Raw genomic sequence first — 21,336 nt, 5'->3', positions numbered from 1 at the left:
CCCGTGCCTCCATCCCCTCAAGCTTCCAAACCCTTTTATGGGATCGTTTGCCTTTGGGGAGATATGCCAGGGGTGCCGCTGAGTCCCCAGCACCCAAAACTTCCTTTTGGGGTTTTTTTCCGGAGCTCACAGCACCTTTGTGAAGCCCAATCTCCTGTTGAGCTCGGATTTCCCCGGAGAGGTTAAATCCGCGTACGAAATGGCCCATGCAGCACCCATATTTTTTGGAATTGCTGTATATTGCTAATAATTCTAAAACAAAACTTTTTGGGTTTATGAAAAAGCAATCTATATTGTGTTAAATTGAGGAGTTTAGTTTTGAAACTTTATATACGACTTATTATTAAAGTGGTGATAGTACTTTTTGTGGTTATGTTTATTGGTTCATAGCTTTTTCATTATCTAGGTTTTCTTTTCTGTACAGAGGAAACTGGTATAATTAAGTACTTGCAACATACTTGTTTGGAGTTAATGCCCCCTTAAAATAAAATCAAAACCGGTATAGAGAGAATTGAACTAATGCAAAGCACAAAATATATGTATGACTTTATATTGAGCTTTGTCCATGAACTCTATTCTTGTGGCAGCTGGAAGTTAATATCACTATTTACCAGTGTGTGGCCTATATCTTAACAATGGTTAAGGGATCAGGTAGGGTAAAGCAATTGCAAACTATCTTCCCCTGTCAAGCATTATTTCTCTCAATACCTTCACATAGAATTTGCACTCTAGGCAGAGATTGGATAAGGTGGTGATGTGGCTTATCCTGCAATTTCACCAATGCAGTTAGAGGTGATACCTATTTTGATCTTGTTTGTGGACATTTCTATTTAAAATAAGTTCTCAAATCACTTCACAATTGTTTAGTTATTGTTTGACATTAATAATAGTAACTACTTATAGCAGTGGTTCCCAATCAGCTAAGTACTGTGGACCCCCTGTTTTTCAAAAACCAAGTCGTGGAACCACGACTTTTGAAAATGTTGATATCTCTGTGGTGGTTTTTGTTATGTTAATTTTGCCACACACCTCCTGGGTGGGTAATGCAGAGCCTCTGAGGTCCGCAGACCACCAGTTGGGAATCACTGGCTTATAGCATTAGTATCTTTTCAAAGTGCAATTAAATGGAGGCTATCCCCCCACACCGCCCATAGCAATCTACAGTGAGAACGTAGTGGAATAATTGCTGTTAAGTGCTATAGGTTGAGAGAACATTCCAGTTTAATTTGGAGAATAACAAGGACAGGTATAACTCAGGATTACAAGTATTTTCATCATCTGAGTTCCTCTTCATTTAACTTCACTGAATGAGCATATTATAGGGAAAGTGGGTACTGCCTTGTTTGCTGGGTATATCTGTGGTGCTTTCCATTACTTGTTTGGTCTCAATTTTCCAACCATGGCATGTGGAAATAAACTTTCAATTATTTACGGATTTTTAAAAACGTTATATGATATTCTTTGGTGTACTGCACAAGACCATAAGGAGGTAGGTATGCAAAATTCAAGTTGAAAGTCCATGAAATATAGTTGAGTTAGTCCTTAAGTGATTAATATAATCTATCCAGGATGGAGAGCTCATATAATGTAGTGGTGAAAGAGCAATGATCTGGAAGGTTGCCAGTTTAATCTTATATTTGCTACTAACTCCCTAAGTTACTTTAGGCAAGCCACTTTTAGGCATTACCTAGTGCCCATTTGCACTACTTACATAGCTGTTGTGAGTATTTACATAGCACTTGCAGTGAGATATGATTTATATGACTCGTTTTGAACATTGAGAACAATGCAGATACTCCTTTTATTCTATTATTACTACTGATAGCATTCCTGCCTGTATTCAGCTGAATTTTATCATACGTTAAGTCTGGAATATTGCCTGTAGTTTGTCTTTAAAGATTCCATGGGCATATTTAAAAATGTAAAACCTGAGTGGAAAAGTCATACTGTAAAAGTTGTAATTTTTATTTTGTAAGATATGATTAGTAACTGGTTTTAACGCTCTTTCCCCCCGTCACAGTAAGCTGTGTTGGAACAAAAATGCAATGAAAGAAACACTGGATGAATGAATGAAAAGCCCTGCTTTGCAGTTCCTCAGCATGGCAGGACTACAACTCATGACCCCGGCTTCCTCACCAATGGGTCCTTTTTTTGGACTTCCATGGCAACAAGAAGCAATTCATGATAATATTTACACACCAAGAAAATACCAGGTACTAATGACAATGTTAATATTCGTTAAGCAAAATGAAATCTGGCTGCTTCCTGGAGACTGACCATGAGGCTGGTATCCGTCTTACATGCATTTCCATTAGAATGAACCACAGTGAAAAGAGACCCTTTTCTCTTCTTCGCTAACACTAGAAGCAGTGAAGATATCAGCACTAGCGTCTTTGGCTTACTGAGATAATTTATTATAGCGCCAGCAATTAGCTTGTCACACTTGAGGGATATTTGACTAAACAGAAGAGTATTTGATTAAAGTGCTCATGGTCTTACCATGAAGTTGCTACTTTGATGAAGATTAAATAAATAAGAGTGAATAAAAAAATGTGAGGAAACATCCGTGACAATCAGCAGTCTTCCTCTTTGCATAAATGAAACTGCTTTCTTTTCTATTATCATTGTTATTTGTCACCTATGTCTTGCCTTTGTCATGGGCTGAATGATTCCAGCTGCTCAGCCCCTCCCCTGCCTCAGAGGACTTCTCTGGTCTCTACTGCCTAGTAGACAGGGACTATGTGGAAACACCAAGAAAAAACAAAGATGAGCGTAGGAAATGCCACTTGTATAATCCTGCCATCATATAATGTTTCTGTTCCTGATATCAGACTTAAGTATGTTTTTTATTTTGCAAGTCTTAAAATAACTTTGAGAGCCTCTAAGGCAGGCATTCCCAAACTCGGCCCTCTAGATGTTTTGGGACTACAACTCCAAACATCCCTAGCTTACAGGACCAGTGGTCAGGGATGATGGGGATATATGGGGATATAAAGTGGAACATAAGCATTCTAAATAAATAAGAGCTCTGTAAAACTTTCAGAACTGCATGTTTCAAGAACACTGCTCTGCATTTTAAAGTGATTCTGGCAAATTACAACTTTTATGAAAAATTCACACAACGTCAGTTGTTTTAAAGGTTTGAATACTAAATATTTTAGAGCTGATTTAGGTAAGCCATTTGTTGCTCATACTGAAATCTTTATGTAACTACTCCTGTAAGCTCATCCATGCAACAAAGTTATATTAGAATAGGATTTCAGGGGATAAGGATCTTAAGGTCCTGATGAAAACTTTACATGACAGTTTGCTGTACTGCAACTATTCCATGTGTAAAGCGTTCACAGAAAAATTCCAAAAGGTATATCACAGGGTGGAAGGAGAAATGTCAGATAGACTTTTAGATGTTTTAGGTATGCAGTTCATTGACTTTCTTTGGCTGATACATCAGAGAGACATCTATGTCTTGGATTGTCTTTCATTGAGTCAGCTGAAACCTGTCTACATGTAATTTTAAGGATTCTTTTTTTTAAAAAAAAAAAAACGTTTTGTATTTGCCAATACAGGTTGAACTGCTGGAAGCAGCTCTGGATCATAATACAATAGTCTGTTTAAACACTGGCTCAGGGAAGACTTTTATTGCAGTACTACTCATTAAAGAACTGTCTTACCAGATCAGGGGAGATTTTAACAAAAATGGAAAAAGAACAGTATTCTTGGTCAACTCTGGTAAGGAAGTAATACACATTTTTGTACGGGACATAATTGATAAGGATTGGATAAGTGTTCAAACTGTACCATAAAATTTGTGGGCAATACTACTAACATTTTCAAATTAAGTAGTACCATAATTTTATAATGTTAATTTTGTATTAAGGTGTTATAGTGCTATACTACAGTTAACACTGTACTACAGGAATGTTAACCAGTTTCTTTAATTAAAAAAAGAAAGCATGGCCACCTAGCACTAATTAAAAGCTTGTTTAACACCCCCCCCATGCCAAAACTTTCTTTTGAAAGTAAAATGTTTTGTTGGGTAAAAATAGAAGAATTACAGAGAAAATAAAGATGACAATGATTGGTTGACTGCATTTTATGGATGCTCAGTAAAATGTGAGTGAATGAAGCATGACAATCCCACACTAAATGCTTGCTATGGAATCACCCCTATGATTGCATGTACACAGTTAGAATCCCATTACAAAGTAGTTGCTTTGCTGCCTAAATTCCACTTTTTCTTTCCTATACAGCAAACCAAGTTGCTCAGCAAGTGTCAACTGTTAGGACGCATTCAGATCTCAAAGTGGGAGAGTATTCAAGTTTGGAAATAACTGAAGCATGGACAAAAGAGAAATGGAACCAAGAATTTGCTAAGTATCAGGTAATGCAAATTAATATACCATGTTGTTGTTGTTGTTCAGTCATTTAGTCATGTCCAACTCTTCCACTGCCTCCCGCAGTTTGGTCAAACTTATGCTGGTAGCTTCGAGAACACTGTCCAACCATCTCGTTCTCTGTCGTCCCCTTCTCCTTGTGCCCTCAATCTTTCCCAACATCAGGGTCTTTTCCAGGGAGTCTTCTCTTCTCATGAGGTGGCCAAAGCATTGGAGCCTCAGCTTCAGGATCTGTACTTCCAGTGAGCACTCAGGGCTGATTTCCTTAAGAATGGATCGGTTTGATCTTCTTGCAGTCCATGGGACTCTCAAGAGCTCCTCCAGCACCATAATTCAAAAGCATCAATTCTTCGACGATCAGCCTTCTTTATGGTCTAGCTCTCACTTCCATACATCACTACAGGGAAAACCATAGCTTTAATATATCATAAGCCCCTGCAAATTATAATCATAGTTTAAGGTTTTATTGTTTTTAGGATGATTTGCAAAGTCTCCACCCCCATCGTTCTGCCTGGACACTGAGGTCCAGCACCGAGGGCCTTCTGGTGGTTCCCTCGCTGCAAGAAGCCAAGTTACAGGGAACCAGGCAGAGGACCTTCTCAGTAGTGGCACCTGCCCTGTGGAATGCCCTCCCCCCAGATGTCAAAGAGAAAAACAACTACCAGACTTTTAGAAGACATCTGAAGGCAGCCCTGTTTAGGGAATCTTTTAATGTTTAACAGACCACTGTATTTTAATATTTTGTTGGACGCTGCCCAGAGTGGCTGGGGAAACCCAGCCAGATGGGCGGGGTATAAAATGCTATGGAGGTCATCTGTAGGCATTTCATACCTATATTCCAGTACTACCCCAGCCCACTAAAAGATGAGCACAACAGTAGAGACTACTTAACCACTAAAAACCTGGGTAGATAAAAATGTTTAGCATGGCTCCTAAAAACCAGTACCAGATGTGTTTTCCTGGGGAGAGCATTCCACAGATGGGGAGTCACTACTGAGCAGCATGCTCAAAAGATTTATACCCCACTCTTTAGCCATAAAAGCTCCCGGAGAGGCTTTGGAAATGGTCCCGGAGAGTAGATGGAAATGGAATATTTTATTTCAGTTGAGTGGCCTTTGGGCAGAATTAAAATGCACTTCACTTAATGTTGTCTCAGGTACAAGTGAATGGTCAATTGTTTGTTTTAACCTACATTTTGTATAGAGGGAAGAATGAATGCTTAATTTTTATTAATGCTGATTAAAAATCTTATAAAATAACATTCAGTTTTTTTCTTGCATCTCTTCATATTTCAGGTTCTGGTAATGACCTGTCGTGTCGCTTTGAATATTTTAAAAAATGACCATTTATCCCTGTCAAACATTAATCTTCTTATTTTTGATGAGTGCCATCTTGCAATTCAGGATCACCCCTATCGAGAAATTATGCAGGTAGGTTGTGACCCATCTATATAGCTTTAACCACTGACAAAACAAATAAGTAGGCAAACTGAAGAGTTTGCATATTACACATTAATATTTAACTTGGCATTTATTTTGATCTGTTTTTGGACTGGCCTTCAGATTACTCTCTTAATTGGGGATATCCACCTCCGCCTTGTTTCTAGAATAAATGAACAGACCATAATAGGCAGCGCTGGTTGAAATGTGTGCTTTCCTGTCGCCTTGACTTGCATTCCTACCCCCATGTGGGCACTGTGGCTCACTCAGTGTGCACCAAGCCTCCTTCTCTGTATTTCTCTCATTCTCGTGCCAGCTGCTTTCCCTTGAGGAAATAGTTCTCCCACTTGCCAAGGATTGGGGTGGAGGGATTGCATTTCTTTGCTCATCAGATGCTGCAAAGTGACTGGGAAAGGAAAGGAACGGAGCCAGTGCAGCCAGAATGGTCAATAATAAACTATTTTTGTCCTCAGTGTTCAAGGATAGTTGTGCCTGTTACATTTCGAAGTTCTCTTCAGTCACCGCCGACTGTAATGGTTAACAGAGTCAGAAGCCTGCTCCATGTTTTGGGAGGCTAATGAAGGTGGAAATGGCCTGATTAAACATGTTCCATCAAGGAGGTCTAACAGTGGAGTGCTAGATGCTGTTTTAAATGTTGGCAGCCTTCCTTGAAACTATCCAGTGAACGAGTTGGCAGAAAATTTGTGGTGACCTCTCATTGCCAAATGTTAAATCAGAAACATCAGGAGAGCTTACTAAGTAGCCATTACATTGCACAAATCAATGAACCTGGGCTTGCACCTGATTCTGCAGAGTTCTTGGGCTTCCTCCTTTGGAAGCATGCAGTTGAGGGATTGAAGCTACATTAATATTATTATTAAGCATCACATGACCTATAGGACTTCAAAACTGTTACCCTACTGCACTAACTTGAAAAGTTGTTGTTTAAAACAAAAGTCCTGTTACTTTTAAATATCAAAATATTAGAAGGATCAATTCCACTTCTGGGGTCAGCAGGTTTATGTGTGTGAGGCATGAACTCTTTTTTCCATCCCCTCTGCAGGAGTTCAGTAAGCCTCTTCTCTCTTTCATTCTGCTCCTCTAGGATTTGTGTCATGCTGGAAAAGAAGGTGCAGAACGCCACTGTTCGCCACTGGGATCCTTTTCTTGATTTGGATCCCTCCCACCCTACTTAAGAGCAAACTTAACCTTGTGGGTTATTCTGGTTTATTTTTCAGCTTTGTGAGAGTTGTCCATCATGCCCCCGGATTTTAGGATTAACAGCTTCCATTTTAAATGGGAAATGTGATCCAGCAGAGTTGGAAGAGAAGATTCAGAAATTGGAGAACATTCTAAAGAGTAGTGCGGAAACTGCAACTGATTTAGTGGTTTTGGACAGGTACATTTTGTTATTTTTGAATTTTGTGTTAAATACCATTCATAAAAAAATTACATTGGAAGAGGTGACTTGATATCTACATGCTTGGTGTGCTGCTGTTGTTGTTTTAAATAAAAATCTAAACACTCAATGGCATTCTTTAAACCTATTTCGATAAAGTAAGGCCAGGTTGAATTTGTATTCTGCTGTGCAGCCCATATAACTTTTTAGAATTGCCAAATCTGTAATTGTGCCATTTAAACAGCAGTTTAAAATGTGGCTGACAAGCTTGTTTGTTTGTGTTAAAGGTATACTTCTCAGCCTTGTGAGATTGTGGTAGATTGTGGACCATATGCTGACAAAAGTGGGCTCTATGAAAGGTTGTTAACGGAGCTGGATGATGCACTTCACTTTCTGAATGATTGCAACATATCTGTACTGTGTAGAGAGAGAGATTCTACCTTAATTTCTAAACAGGTATGGGCACATGATTTATCACTGTTCCTGCATTGCTTAACTGCAGTTTGGTGTAGCCTCTTAATAGAAATATTTACTGCTTTCTTCCAGAAATACTGCCACTTTTAAATTATTCGTACTCATTATTAAGACAACCAGTTTGGCAAGGTAGCATACATTTTCAGCTACTTCTCCAGAAGATCAGACTTTAGTACTTCAGCCAAGTATGGGAAAGAAAGTGCACTTCAAATAATGACCAAGTGATAGGCAGGGGACTGAGGTCACTCTTGAAGCTAATTTGCTCAGTACCACAAAATTTTACATGTCTCAGAATCTGTCCCTTGTTTTACCTAGTCTGAGATTATTTTATGACATCTGAACAAATATACAGTAGAAACTGCAAGATTTCCCCTACAAGCAGCTTGTACTTGAGCGAGAAAAAATAGTTCAGACAGTGATCTGTTTCAGTCATGAACTTGCTTTATGGACTTGTATACTTCTAATCTACACACCATCCCGGGTGTTCCAATTCCCTCCCTCACATCCTTGTTCATGGTAACTACAGTTTTCCTTGGCATATTGAACCAGTGTGACACAATGAGTTTCTGGTTCTGTTATGGAGGCATGCTATAGTTTGCAGTAATGATAATTTGTGCAGTTTGGACATCAAGACAAATTACGGTTAGCGCATAATATCCTTAGATCATACTGCAGGTATACTGATTTGTTTTATCCCACTTCACCCACATGGTGTTTCCACAATATTGCTTACGAAACTAACAAAATTGTGAAAGCTATTTTTAACTAGCAAAGTGAAAACACAGGGGAACAAATTTAAGAATCTAGATGAACCCTCCTTTGTGTGTCTTACCTAGAACTGCAGGTTCTTCACAAAGTATGGTAACAAGTATAGATGCACAATTCTGTAATTGGTGCCATGTCTCTCTGCTAAACCTTTAGCATTCAGAATCTGGTCAGCTATCAAACCAGACCAGTGTGTGATTTTAAAAAACAAAACCCCGGGAAAATGTAGCTGAGCAGTTCATTCCCTTCCTTTGTTGCCTTCTGAAATGATACTTATTTGGAACAGTAATCCCTTTACAGTGGTACCTCGGGTTAAGAACTTAATTCGTTCTGGAGGTCCGTTCTTAACCTGAAACTGTTCTTAACCTGAAGCACCACTTTAGCTAATGGGGCCTCCTGCTGCCGCTGCGCCACCAGAGCACGGTTTCTGTTCTCATCCTGAAGCAAAGTTCTTAACCCGAGGTACTATTTCTGGGTTAGCGGAGTCTGTAACCTGAAGCATATGTAACCCGAGGTACCACTGTATATATCATTAGTTTATCTACAAAGAAGCAAATGTGCATTGCGGTTCTCCCCCCACCCTCTAAATCAGAGGTTGGCAACCTAAGGCCCATGGGCTGGTTCCAAACTATGAGTTTCCTGGCGTGGGGATTCTGTGCCATTTTTTTTCTTGCCGTGGGGACCGACTTCTGGGTTGGAAGAGCGCTGGAAATATCGTGTGCACATGTGCACAGGCGCTTCTCTGTCCCGGAAGTGCACCGGAAATAGCGAGTGCGCACTCGCACAGGTGCTCCTCACCCGGAGGAGTGCCCATATACGTTATTTCCGGCTCACTTCCGGGACGGAGGAGCGCCTGTGCACATGCGCACACTCTATTTCCAGTGCTCTTCCAACCCAGAAAAGCACTGGAGATAGCTTGGGCGCGGGCATGGATGCTCCAGCCCACCAAGAGGTCTGCCGGGGAGTGGACCGGACTGGCCTCAAAGTTGCCGATCCCTGCTCTAAATAATGGTTTGCGGGCTCAGTGTAAGCTGTGTCGACTGCTACAGTGCCACACCAAACTGATGAATTTAATTTGTTTGCAGATACTGTCAGACTGCCGAGCAGTGTTGCTTGTTCTGGGACCCTGGTGTGCTGATAAAGTAGCTGGGATGATGGTGAGAGAGCTACAGAAGTACATAAAGCACGAGCAAGAGGAGCTGCACAGGAAATTTTTATTGTTTACAGATACTTTCCTAAGGAAAATACATGCACTCTGTGAAGAGCACTTCTCACCTGCCTCACTTGACCTGAAATTTGTAACCCCAAAAGTAATAAAACTGCTTGAAATTTTGCGTAAATACAAGCCCTATGAACGGCAACAGTTTGAAAGTGTTGAGTGGTATAATAATCGGAATCAGGATAATTATGTGTCCTGGAGTGATTCTGAAGATGAGGACGAAGATGAAGAAATAGAGGAGAAAGAGAAAACGGAAACTAATTTTCCTTCTCCCTTTACTAATATTTTATGTGGAATTATTTTTGTGGAAAGAAGATACACAGCAGTTGTTTTGAACAGGTATGATTTCTTTAAAAAAATAATAATTGTGAATTGCAAAAGAGCTAATTGAATGCTAATCCGGAATTATTATAGAAGAAATACGTCCAAATGCTCATGAAGCCTGCTAGTTTTTGCAAATCTCTGCAAACCACACTTCATAAAAAAAGAGAAGAAGATGGTTGATATTAGCCACAACATCACATAAAAACCCTTAAGAATTAGCAAAAACAACTTCTAAATATATTTAAATGATTTAAATGTAGTAAGGCTATGTGGAATATGCAGTTATCAACTGTTTAAAAGCTTAGGATAATTTTTTAATCGAATTCAGAAGTTTTTTTTACCACAAATACCAGGCACACAAGCAAAGGTGATAATATACAGAGTAATAAGAGAAAGGCACTAATATATGGATGGATGGATGGATGGATGGATATAGAGATAAAATAACTTCCCCTTTTCTGTTTAAAAGTATCCTGACTAGTTTTGTGTATTGCCACAATTCATGTCCTCTTTTCTTTCATTCTTGAACCAAAGGCCACTGCAAGGGAGAAAAAAGAGCAGTAGAAAATTCCACTGTGTGTGTGGGGGGGGGGGTAGGAATGACAAACTTTTCATTTAGCAGCTCTGTTTTAGCAATCGCTTCTTATAAAATGCTTCTCAAGATATGAGGATTCCATATTATATACATGCATACATGCCATCTTTATAGACATACAAAGCCATCTGATTGGCTATATAGCAAACCATGTGACCGTATGTGTTCTGGTACTTCCCAGTGAGGGAGAAAATTAGTTGCTGGCAGAGAGAGCAAGAAAGGAAAACACTTGTAATTTCCTTGATTTCTCTGCCAAAGAAAAGAGAAGCACTGCTGTGAGTGAATATACAGCAGCAGTCTCCTTCATAGAAATGTAGGGCAGGGCAAGGTCTGGCCATGGCTACTTGTAGAGGCTGTTAGAACCGCAGGCCACTTAAAGCATGAGGGATTTTAAAACATAATCTTCCCTTGTCAAGTGGGTAATGTGTAAATTAAGCCAGTGGAAGCTTATCATCGGAATGACTAAATCCATGAACAGGTTTCCAAAAAATAGGAATTTCCTATGGATTGCTTTTCTCAGAAATAAGAACCTTGGTTTTGCTGCATGGTGGGGTTATGTGATGATCAGTCCCTACTAAATTGGCATTCACTATTGGGACTTGTTAGATATAATATTTTCTATTCTAGACTTTGAGACCATTAAGAATACATGAACTAAATGTTCTTGATGTTCTTTTATTCTTCAAAAGTAATGCTGTCTTTCTCTGTGTCGGGTATAGAACCACTGGAGGAATTTATTTTAAGAATTTTAAATGCAAATGCCACCTTGATATCAAGAAGATGATTAGCTTACATTTTCTCAACTATTCTCTCAACTACTTCCAAAATGTGTATAATGTGTTTAGGTTGATAAAAGAAGCTGGCAAACAAGACCCAGAGCTGGCTTACATCAGCAGCAATTTTATAACTGGACATGGCATTGGAAAGAATCAACCCCGTAGTAAACAGATGGAAGTAGAATTCCGAAAGCAGGAAGAGGTAACTTTAATGAAAATAATTGTACAAAAATGCTGTATAGTTGCTTAACCTTTAGAACCTTTGCAAAGTCCAGAGATTCTGCATCTTACAAATTCTGTATAGTTCTTATAGATCAATATGTAGAAGCACACAAGTTTCTGAAGCAAACCTGAATTTTAAAACAAAAATGACAAACAACAGCTGGCTGAAATTGTACTGCTTATGAGCTAAGGTTTATGTTGAAAATACTACAGAATGAAAAATTTTATTCCTGGTTTAAAACTTTAGCTATTTTTCAAAATGTTACTTTGATATCAGATTTGCAGTCTCCGTGAAGGCACTGTAAATGCCCTGTTTCTGAAATACTGATACAGTTTTAGTTCTTTTTGTGTGAGTGACACACACAAAATGAAATGCAAAGAAAAATGCAACTTTTTAAACAAAATCATTTTTTTTCCTAAAAGCAGCGATAAAATTTAACAGACTGGGTCCCTCCTCCCCAGAAAAATATAACGGGCTTTAGTTTTACACTTTGGCAAAAGTGTGCCAGCCTGCTTTCAAAGGTGAATAATACCTTTTTTTAAGAAGGAATAGAACAGCACATCATCATGGAATTCTTTGGTGTCCCCCACCTCCGTAAGACCATAGTCGCTGTGTGATCTGATTTCCATTGTCTGCATCAAAGACTTCAAAACCAGTGGGTTTCTATCAAAGGCCTCTTTGGTGATAAAAATAGTGCTTTGCTTATAGAGCTGTTATAATATTTACCTTGTTAGTATGAAGAAGAGCTGAAAGTATTCAAATCCCCCTTTTTTCTAGTAAGCTGTTTTTGTAATTACAAAATTATTTTCTGGTTAAAACCTGTCTTTGCTAACTGATGGCTTGTGAACGAATTTGTACACTTGATTATTGAATTCTGAAGTATGTATTAAACTTTTGTCAAGCTAATGATTTAATAACTGATTGGTCTTAGATATGTATCTTCTTGGTTGCTTTTGTAGGTACTTAGAAAATTTCGAGCACACGAGACCAACTTACTAATTGCAACTAGTATTGTAGAAGAGGGTGTTGACATACCAAAATGCAATTTGGTGGTTCGTTTTGATTTGCCCACAGAATATCGTTCCTATGTGCAGTCCAAAGGAAGGGCCAGGGCACCTATCTCGAATTACATCATGTTAGCAGATTCAGACAAAATCAAATGTTTTGAAGAAGATCTTAAAACATACAAGGCAATTGAGAAGGTATGTGGCAAAAGAGAATGAGTAACAAAAATAAAAATTGCTAGACACTCAAGCAGGAAAAAAAAATGGGGGAAAGGGTCCTTGGCCCCAATCAAAACACTGTTCTTAGAAGAAATATGGTGAACCTGGGCTGAAGCAGATTTAAGGGCTGGAGACTGGGGAATCCAAGCTTAATTGAAAATTATGCCTTGAAAAATGATAGGAGGAAGTGACTAGGGCAGAAGGTTTGAATATCAATTGTTTGGAAGGGGAAGCTTCAGGAAGGACTATGTAGGGCCTAGTGAGTAAAGTGGGAGGGGTGGGTTAAATAAAAATTCAGTCCCTGGGTGCCTCAGGGTCTGAAAAAGGATCTGGCCCGCCTTTCCCCCCAGGCCTACTACATAGCAGATGAGTAAAAGGATGGAAGACTTTCCCCCCCTCTTTCCTTAATTTAGACAAATATTCCAGGTATGAATATTCATTTGAGACTCCCACCTCCATTTCTGTTTTCACTACACCCTGTAACAGGTTGCAAACTTCCTACAAAATGTACTGTTGGCCAATACTGATTCAGCCCCTTCCATTTGTGATGCCCAGGGCAAGTGCCCTCTTTAAAGGTGGTGGGGGTAGCTAAAAGTGGCAAATCAGTTATTGGAGCTAGTCAGAAGATACAGTATGAGGAGGTTGTAACATAGGCTAGGGCTTAGCCGCAGCTGCTTAATACAGCTCTAGGTAGTTTCTCTCTTCATTTCCCCACATTCTTATACTTATTTATTTAAGTGTCTGGAAAAAAATCATTGCAGTTTTGAAAGGTTTAGTCTGCCATCTTGATTCAAAGTCATGTCTAATTGTATAGACAGAATCCAGCTTCTTGATATTGGGAACCCATTGATATTGCAAAATTTGGCTATATTATAAGAGGTATCGAAATGCATGGAGAACAGGAAAAAAGAGACATTAAACTTTGCAAAATACATAGATCAGTTCTGAGTTGCATAGAATTATCATTCTGTCATATGTATATTTTAAAGATCCTGAGGAACAAATGTTCAAAGTCTGTGGATACTAGTGAAACCGAAAATGAACCCATTATAGATGACGATGATATATTTCCACCATATGTGCTAAGACCAGAAGACGGCGGTCCAAGAGTCACAATAAACACTGCTATTGGGCACATTAATAGGTATGAAATCTATTGGTGTTTCAGTTTTGACACAATTTGCTGAATTTCTAAGACAGCCTGCTTTAGCCTGAGGGGAACTGTCTTTAGATCTGAGGAAATTGTTCTGGTAGTGCTATGGATTCCCTTTATTAAAAAAACATAAGGCAATCAAATCTTTAAAAATATTGATTTCTATCATCATTAGGATACTCGTGCAGAAGAATGTTTTAATGGTACAGAAGAATCTGCTTATGTTTTAAATCCCCCTATAAGGATAAACAAGTATTGTTCCATGAACTTGAAATTGTTCCCCTGAGGGAAGCAACTAATCATACCAGTTACCAGTTACCCTGCTCTCTTGCTATGTAATCCTCCACTCAGCGTGGCTCACTGGCATAAATAAATGCTGACCAGTGTGTGTCTTACACAGCAATCCAAAACCCCTTTGTGCTGGGTTGGAGTTAGAGCCAAGCACTGGTGGGTGGAAGTTCTGCTGGCAGGATCCTTTTTGGCTGCAGACAGTGGACAGACCTCAAATTTGATTAATCACCGCATTTCACCCACCTTACCCATGCATGGTGCTCCCTTACAGTTAAAGGTAAAGGGACCCCTGACCATTAGGTCCAGTCGTGGCTGACTGGGGTTGCGGTGCTCATCTCGCTTTATTGGCTGAGGGAGCCGGCGTACAGCTTCCGGGTCATGTGGCCAACATGACTAAGCCACTTCTGACAAACCAGAGCAGCACACGGAAACGCTGTTTACCTTCCCGCTGGAGCAGTATCTATTTATCTACTTGCACTTTGACGTGCTTTTGAACTGCTAGGTTGGCAGGAGCAGGGACTGAGCAATGGGAGCTCACCCCGTTGCGGGGATTCGAACCGCTGACCTTCTGATCGGCAAGTCTTAGGCTCTGTGGTTTAACCCACAGCGCCACCTGCGCCCCCCTTACTCTTAGGACACTGTTTATTTCTGTAACACTTTCTGGTGTACAAATGTTCTACTAAATCTCATTTTTAACTGAAATTGTAAGCAGAGAATCCAGTTTAATTCCTTTGTTAAAGCTAAAGTAATTGTTCTCACTGTGTATTAGAACTTCTCTGCCCTTAAGCTCAATTTGTTCCCACTCGATGGCTGTCAGATAGTTAATTACTGTTCATCCTTAACAGCAATTCCAGTTGAGGACTCTGAGCCTTGACTTTTAAAATATTGGCTCCTCCTTCCCCATTCATTTCTAGTGTCTGATTTTAAAAATGTCCACTCAATCCCTGACCTTTCCTTGTTTAGCAAGAAGGTCTGAAAGGGGCTTATAAGTACATTCAGCCTCAATTGTGTTCAGCTGAACATTCAGGTTTCCTGTAGACTTTTCAAGAAGATCAGAGGTGGAGCAGCTGCAGGGATGTTGGAAGCAGGGCTAGCATGAGATGCTCACTTTCCCCTTCCCAGAGTAAGCCCAATGCATTATTTTAAATTCTTCAGTGGCATGGCTCTTTCCTAGAATAACTTAATTATCTTTAATCTTGTGTTACATAGGTACTGTGCTAGACTGCCAAGTGACCCGTTTACTCATCTAGCTCCCAAGTGTAAAACTAGAGAACTCCCTGATAACACATTTTATTCAACTCTTTATCTACCTATCAATTCTCCTCTACGAGCATCAATAGTTGTAAGTATTTCAGTTTATTTAGGTTACTTTATGCTTGGAATATGTTCAAAGTTCTACTTTTTTCCATTGGCACTGGTTTAAGATAACGTTTTGCTGTAGTGCTTATTTTGCAGCCCTGCTCTGCTTGGCAGCTTGATCCCATGGATTTGCCATAAGCTCGATAATTGGTGCAAGCAGCGAATTATGCTGCATCAGCTAAAACTATCAAATGGGGCACAGTTGACTGTTCTAAACACTGTAGAGCATAGAGCCCAAAATAGGAAGTGAGAGAAGATAATCTTAATCTTTCTCATCATCCTGACTAGACTAGCATATTAAGACTTGAATGAACTCATTGGAAATTGCATAGGAAGTGCTTCATTGAGCTGGGTCTGGGCCCAGTTTCTGTTAGCAGCTGTCTCAGCACAGAGCTTTTGGAATCTAAAGGAAAATATATTATTCCTTCATGTTCAGTGTTCACTTGAAATAATCATCTGTGGTTTGGTATTTATTATACAGTAAGATCCCATGTATCTTATTTGCTGCTGCATGAGAAAAAAATTAACAACTTGTGCTGGTAATCAAATTTTTATCTATTCTATTTAGGGCTATGTGTTTTTAATGTGATTTCATTATTATTTAAAGTGTCCTTTGCATAGGAGCTGTTCTTGTGTGTGACTTGTGCACGCACACACACACACACAAACACGTATGAGAACATATTCTTCCTTTAATATAATTGGTTCAAATTTTATTTCTAGGGTCCTCCAATGAATTGTACAAGATTGGCAGAGAGAGTTGTTGCTCTAATTTGCTGTGAAAAATTGCATAAGATTGGTAAGCATATTTGAAAGCGAGGAACATTTATTTAGTCATGAAAACCTAAAGGATACAATTTTATACTTTTTTATTGATATGCTTGTCAATGCCTACATATTTGCTGCCAAAAACATTTCATGCAATTGTGGAAAGCTACATCATTGGCTGCAGGGAAATAGGATTTGGAGCCAAAAACATGTGAGTGGAAGTCCACTCATACAATGCTGGTTTCCCACCTCCTCCTTTATGCAGTCCCCATGTGCCCACCCCTAACTCCTGAGGGTTACTTGTAAGGTATCTCAGCTTGATTTTCCGCAATTCTTTCCACCAGTTGAAACTCCTCTCATCTCACCCCCGCTGTTACGGAGATCCTCTGCAGCTTTTTTGTTGTTGTAGTAAATATTTTTTATTGATTTTCATAGATGTCACTACATTTTTAATATATACAACTAAACATAATTATAACTCTTCTACCCTACCCCATTTTTGCCAGCTGTTGCAGCTTTTTTGAGACTATTGGGGTTATCGTCAAGACGAGAGGCCATGCCATTTGCATGAGTGGACTTCCACCTTTACAAGTCTGGATCCCAGTCAATATGTTTGGGAATAATGCAAACATGTGTATTGGAAATAAAGCCCAATGAACTTGGTGGGACTTCGTTCTGAGTAAACATGAATAGGATCATGCTGAATATATTACTTTTAGATGCTTAGCGTTATAGATTGGTCTCTAAACAATAGCATTTAACAAAAATAGTGTAGCATCTGAGAACGTTTAAAAGCTTTTTGTCGGTTATTTAAATTTAGGCAGCTTTCACCAAGCCATTGGTGCAGGAAATTAAGTTCTCTGTCACTTCCAACAAAGGATTATTTTTAATTTTTTTGCATGTACTTGGAAAGGTTTTTAAAAAAGCAACCAAAAAACTACATTGCCTTAAACGAATGAGGAATTTAAGGCCTTTCATTGGCAAAGAATATAAGGTGCACGTGGACTGACTGCTGATGCTTTGTTACTGAGTTCACTGAAATGTCACAGTTCCTCAACATTTTTATCATAGGTCTTATAAAAGTTCCCCCGGCCCCAAAGGGATAGATATTTCCACATTTTATGAAATATAATTGGATTTATAACTTGTTCTTTATCAATGCATTTTAGGTGAACTGGATGATCACTTGATGCCTGTTGGGAAAGAGACAGTGAAATATGAGGAGGAACTTGATTTGCATGATGAAGAAGAAACCAGTGTTCCAGGAAGGCCAGGCTCTACAAAACGAAGGCAATGCTACCCTAAAGCTGTTAGTATAGTTCTGTGCCCTCACTATGTGTGACTGTGCTGTGGTGTTGAACCATGTTTGCTTAAGATTCTTCTAAGTTGCATAGCAGAGGCAGGATATGAATAGACTAACCCCAAGGTCCTACAGGAATGTTTTGCAAACAATAATTCCCATATGTTTGGGGAAAGGAGTCTTGATACTCTACCATGGAGTAATGGATACTATGATCACATAGGCTCAGACAGACTTTTTCCATTCAGATCTGGGGGGTGGCGGGTGGAGAAGGAGATTGAGGGAGGAAATAATTTTGTATAAAGTTTTGTGTTGTGGACGCTAATCTGACATTGTGGAAAATTAATACTTTTTGCTTCATTTAAGAATGTATAGTACTTTTTATATTTAAACGACAGCAGAGTAACTAAAGGCAGGCTGCTACTTCAGGTTTTTGCTTGTGTGATTCAAGACAGGGTTTGATGGCACATGTTGGAGCCTCCTCATTTAAGCCAAGTAGATGTAGGACTAATTAGTGCCTGTGTGAAAGTCTGCAGAAAGCCAGAGAATGAAGCTCTGACTTCTGGCGTGCAAAATACGTGCTTTAGCACTGTGCTACAGCCCTACCCATAAGTTTTATGATGTAGTAAAGTCATGTAGCCTTTAATGCTTAACAAGTCCATCTTTTAAATGGCTGCTAATGAACTTCTTTATTACAAGAACAAATGTATTCATACACTGCTTTTTATGCCCCCGTGTGCAGCTAGAGTCCTTGCAAAGACTCACCAGTTGTTTGGATCATGTTCATTTTGCATGAACATGCAAAATGCCTAGAGTTCATTCCATGAGTTATTTGTTCCATTCTGCTGCGGTTTATTTGCAGATTTATTATTTTACTGTTGTTGTGGCAGAACACTTGTAAGGGTAGAAATTATGCACGTTGTGGAGCAGAGATGTCTGATCTTCTTGTTTTGCTTAAACTCAGGATGCAGACTGAAATGTCCTAATGTCTTTTCCATTTTAAACTACTTGTGTACAAAGATAAATTTATAAGTAAAAAAATAAGTACAAAAGTAATTCATAAGGGAACTTTTGATTTGAAAATAAATTCAATTTATTCTATACCTATAGATTCCAGAATGTTTGACGGATAGTTATCCCAAACCTGACCAACCCTGTTACCTTTATGTAATTGGAATGGTATTAACTACCCCTCTACCTGATGAGCTCAACTTCAGGCGGCGAAAGCTATATCCTCCTGAAGATACTGCAAGATGTTTTGGAATACTGACAGCCAAACCTATACCTCAGGTAGTAAACTTGTGCTTGTAGTCTATCTAGTCTGCTTTGAGATGTTGCAGATTTGGAAGCAGGTCATTGTGTCACATAACACATTCATATTCATGAAACAAACTTAATCATTTCAGTTTAGTTCACTACAAATAGTTTCCTCAATCATTCCAGCATAATTTATCCTTTCAAAGCAGTAGCTCAGAGCTTTTTGGTATCTGTGGCTTTGCATGTCGCAATCCAGTGGCTTATAAAAATGACTTGGAAATAGACAGTAGTGGATTTATTAAAGGTAAAGAACCCCTGGATGGTTAAGTACAGTCAAAGGCGACTGGGGTGTGGTGCTCATCTCGCTTTTCAGACCAAGGGAGCTAGTATTTGTCCACAGACAGTTTTCCAGGTCATGTGGCCAGCATGACTAAACCGTTTTTCGCACAACAAGACACCATGACGAGTGGCAGAGTGCACGGAAACGCCGTTTACCTTCCCTCTGCAGTGGTACCTATTTATCTACTTGCACTGGTGTGCTTTCAAACTGCTAGGTTGGCAGAAGCTGGGACAGAGCAACGGGAGCTCATCCCATTGCACAGATTCAAACTGCTGACCTTCCGATCGGCAAGCCCAAGAGGCTCAGTGGTTTAGACCACAGAGCCACCCACATTCCAGGTGGTGGATTTATAGGTATGCTCTACTGAGCCTCCCCGCCCCCAACTTATTTAGTTTATATTGTTAGCTGAGAGGATACCTTTGAAACATGACTACAAGCAATTAATGGTGCTCAATGAATTTTGGTATTTTAGCTTGTTGCATTATTTCCACTCTTCATTTCTCCTACTTAATGATTAAAGTCAGTGGAGGCTGGTCCATTAGGTAGCCAGGGCATAGCCCTACAAGTGATATGCCAAGCAATTAAAAAAAAAGTTTTCCCCAAAATCTCAAAGCCACACATACCCTTCCATAATCCATTTGAATTTAGAGATGCTTGGAGAGACATTTCTGTCCATCAGTTCTCTGCACCACTTGTCTTCGGGTAGAAAAACTATGCATAAATAGTTGCACATTAGCACTTTGGCCAGTTCTTTGTTGGAACAATCTCATATTGACTTGTCTCCCCCCCCCCCTTTCTTCACTCAGATTCCTCACTTTCCTGTGTATACCCGCTCGGGAGAAGTGACCATATCTATTGAGCTAAAGAAATCAGGATTCACTTTGTCTTTACAAATGCTTGAGTTGATCACAAGACTTCACCAGTACATTTTCTCTCACATTCTTCGGCTTGAGAAACCTGCACTAGAATTCAGACCTACCGATGCTGATTCAGCCTATTGTGTTCTACCTCTTAATGTTGGTGAGGAGAAGACTGTTGCAAATATTAATTTGCTATTATCCTTTTTGTCATTATTATGCATCCCAGAAGATCCCATGGAAATTTAAAAATCATTATTAAAAACAGTTAAAACAAATTATACTCAGAGGAATTGGGTGGGTCTTGAAAACACACACCTCAGGTATCAAAGGACAGGGTAAAGAAGTATGTTTTGAGAGTTCATTGAAAGCTGTATAGTGAAGGTGCTTGGCGCACCTCTAAGGGTAGGGAATTCCACAACTAGGGTTTTTTATATGTATATACAATGGGTTGGATCCATCTGCATGCAGAAGGGGTTTTCTGCTCAAGTGAGGGGCATTGTACAAGAAAAATGAAATAAATCCAGCTTTGTTCTTCCACTTGCACTTAAAAACAGGATATTTAGAACTTTTGTAGAAGCTACCCCTTACATCACTTCAGGCACTCCTTTGCAGAATCTTGTGCATATGTTTGCATTGGCTAATTTCTATTCATTCTTCTTTGTATCCAGTGAATTGTTCTGTTTATTTTAGATTCACAGTTTGAGAAAAGGGTAATGGTTATAGCAGGGATAACCAGCTTGGTGCTCTCTTAGAAGTTGTGGGCTGCAGAATGCCCTCCAGATGCTGTGGATTACAACTATAGTTCAGCAAGAGTCCTGCGATACTAACAGATCTATTGCAGCATTAAGACTTAGTAGGTTTTGCTACAATAGGTAAATGGATGATGTTTGGGAATGTACACAAGGGGGTTTGTTTTTTTAAAAAAATCTGTTTTGACAGCTAAAACAAATATTTTTTTCTTTCTTTCAAGTTGATGGCTCCAGCACTTTGGACATTGATTTTAAATTTATGGAAGATATTGAAAAATCTGAAGCACGTACAGGCATTCCCAGTACACAGTATACAAAAGAGACACCTTTTATTTTCAAATTAGAAGATTACCAGGATGCAGTTATCATTCCAAGGTGATTATACTGTGTGTGAGAGAGAAACCAGTATTTGTCAGCTGCTAATATTT

At 39.3% G+C, this 21,336-nt stretch overlaps 1 protein-coding gene across 3 annotated transcripts in view; it reads left to right on the top strand.

The window, feature by feature from the left end:
- Window positions 1–21,336, top strand: part of DICER1 (dicer 1, ribonuclease III) — a 52,749-nt gene that overhangs the window by 11,427 nt on the left and 19,986 nt on the right. Inside the window, exons 4-19 of one of the 3 annotated variants that reach the window (XR_014547064.1) lie at window positions 2,021–2,213; window positions 3,567–3,729; window positions 4,251–4,381; window positions 5,690–5,824; window positions 7,072–7,232; window positions 7,520–7,688; window positions 9,557–10,029; window positions 11,455–11,587; window positions 12,568–12,810; window positions 13,821–13,975; window positions 15,485–15,617; window positions 16,358–16,433; window positions 17,572–17,692; window positions 18,813–18,992; window positions 20,106–20,319; window positions 21,130–21,283. Coding sequence is in view for 2 of the 3 variants with exons in the window: in XM_083609359.1 (XP_083465485.1) it covers window positions 2,070–2,213; window positions 3,567–3,729; window positions 4,251–4,381; window positions 5,690–5,824; window positions 7,072–7,232; window positions 7,520–7,688; window positions 9,557–10,029; window positions 11,455–11,587; window positions 12,568–12,810; window positions 13,821–13,975; window positions 15,485–15,617; window positions 16,358–16,433; window positions 17,572–17,711; window positions 18,813–18,992; window positions 20,106–20,319; window positions 21,130–21,283 (2,804 nt within the window). In the remaining variant the exon portion in view is untranslated. Of the gene's footprint in view, window positions 1–2,020; window positions 2,214–3,566; window positions 3,730–4,250; window positions 4,382–5,689; window positions 5,825–7,071; window positions 7,233–7,519; window positions 7,689–9,556; window positions 10,030–11,454; window positions 11,588–12,567; window positions 12,811–13,820; window positions 13,976–15,484; window positions 15,618–16,357; window positions 16,434–17,571; window positions 17,712–18,812; window positions 18,993–20,105; window positions 20,320–21,129; window positions 21,284–21,336 lie in introns of those variants that run through there. The other 2 variants (XM_083609359.1, XM_083609360.1) reach the window with 2 other exon arrangements.

Source organism: Podarcis filfolensis (genome assembly GCF_964270895.1).
Source record: "Podarcis filfolensis genome assembly, chromosome: 1".
In the NCBI taxonomy this organism is placed as follows: domain Eukaryota; kingdom Metazoa; phylum Chordata; class Lepidosauria; order Squamata; family Lacertidae; genus Podarcis; species Podarcis filfolensis.
The sequence above is the reverse complement of the archived record's forward strand: the minus strand, read 5'-3'. Positions and strand labels throughout refer to the sequence as shown.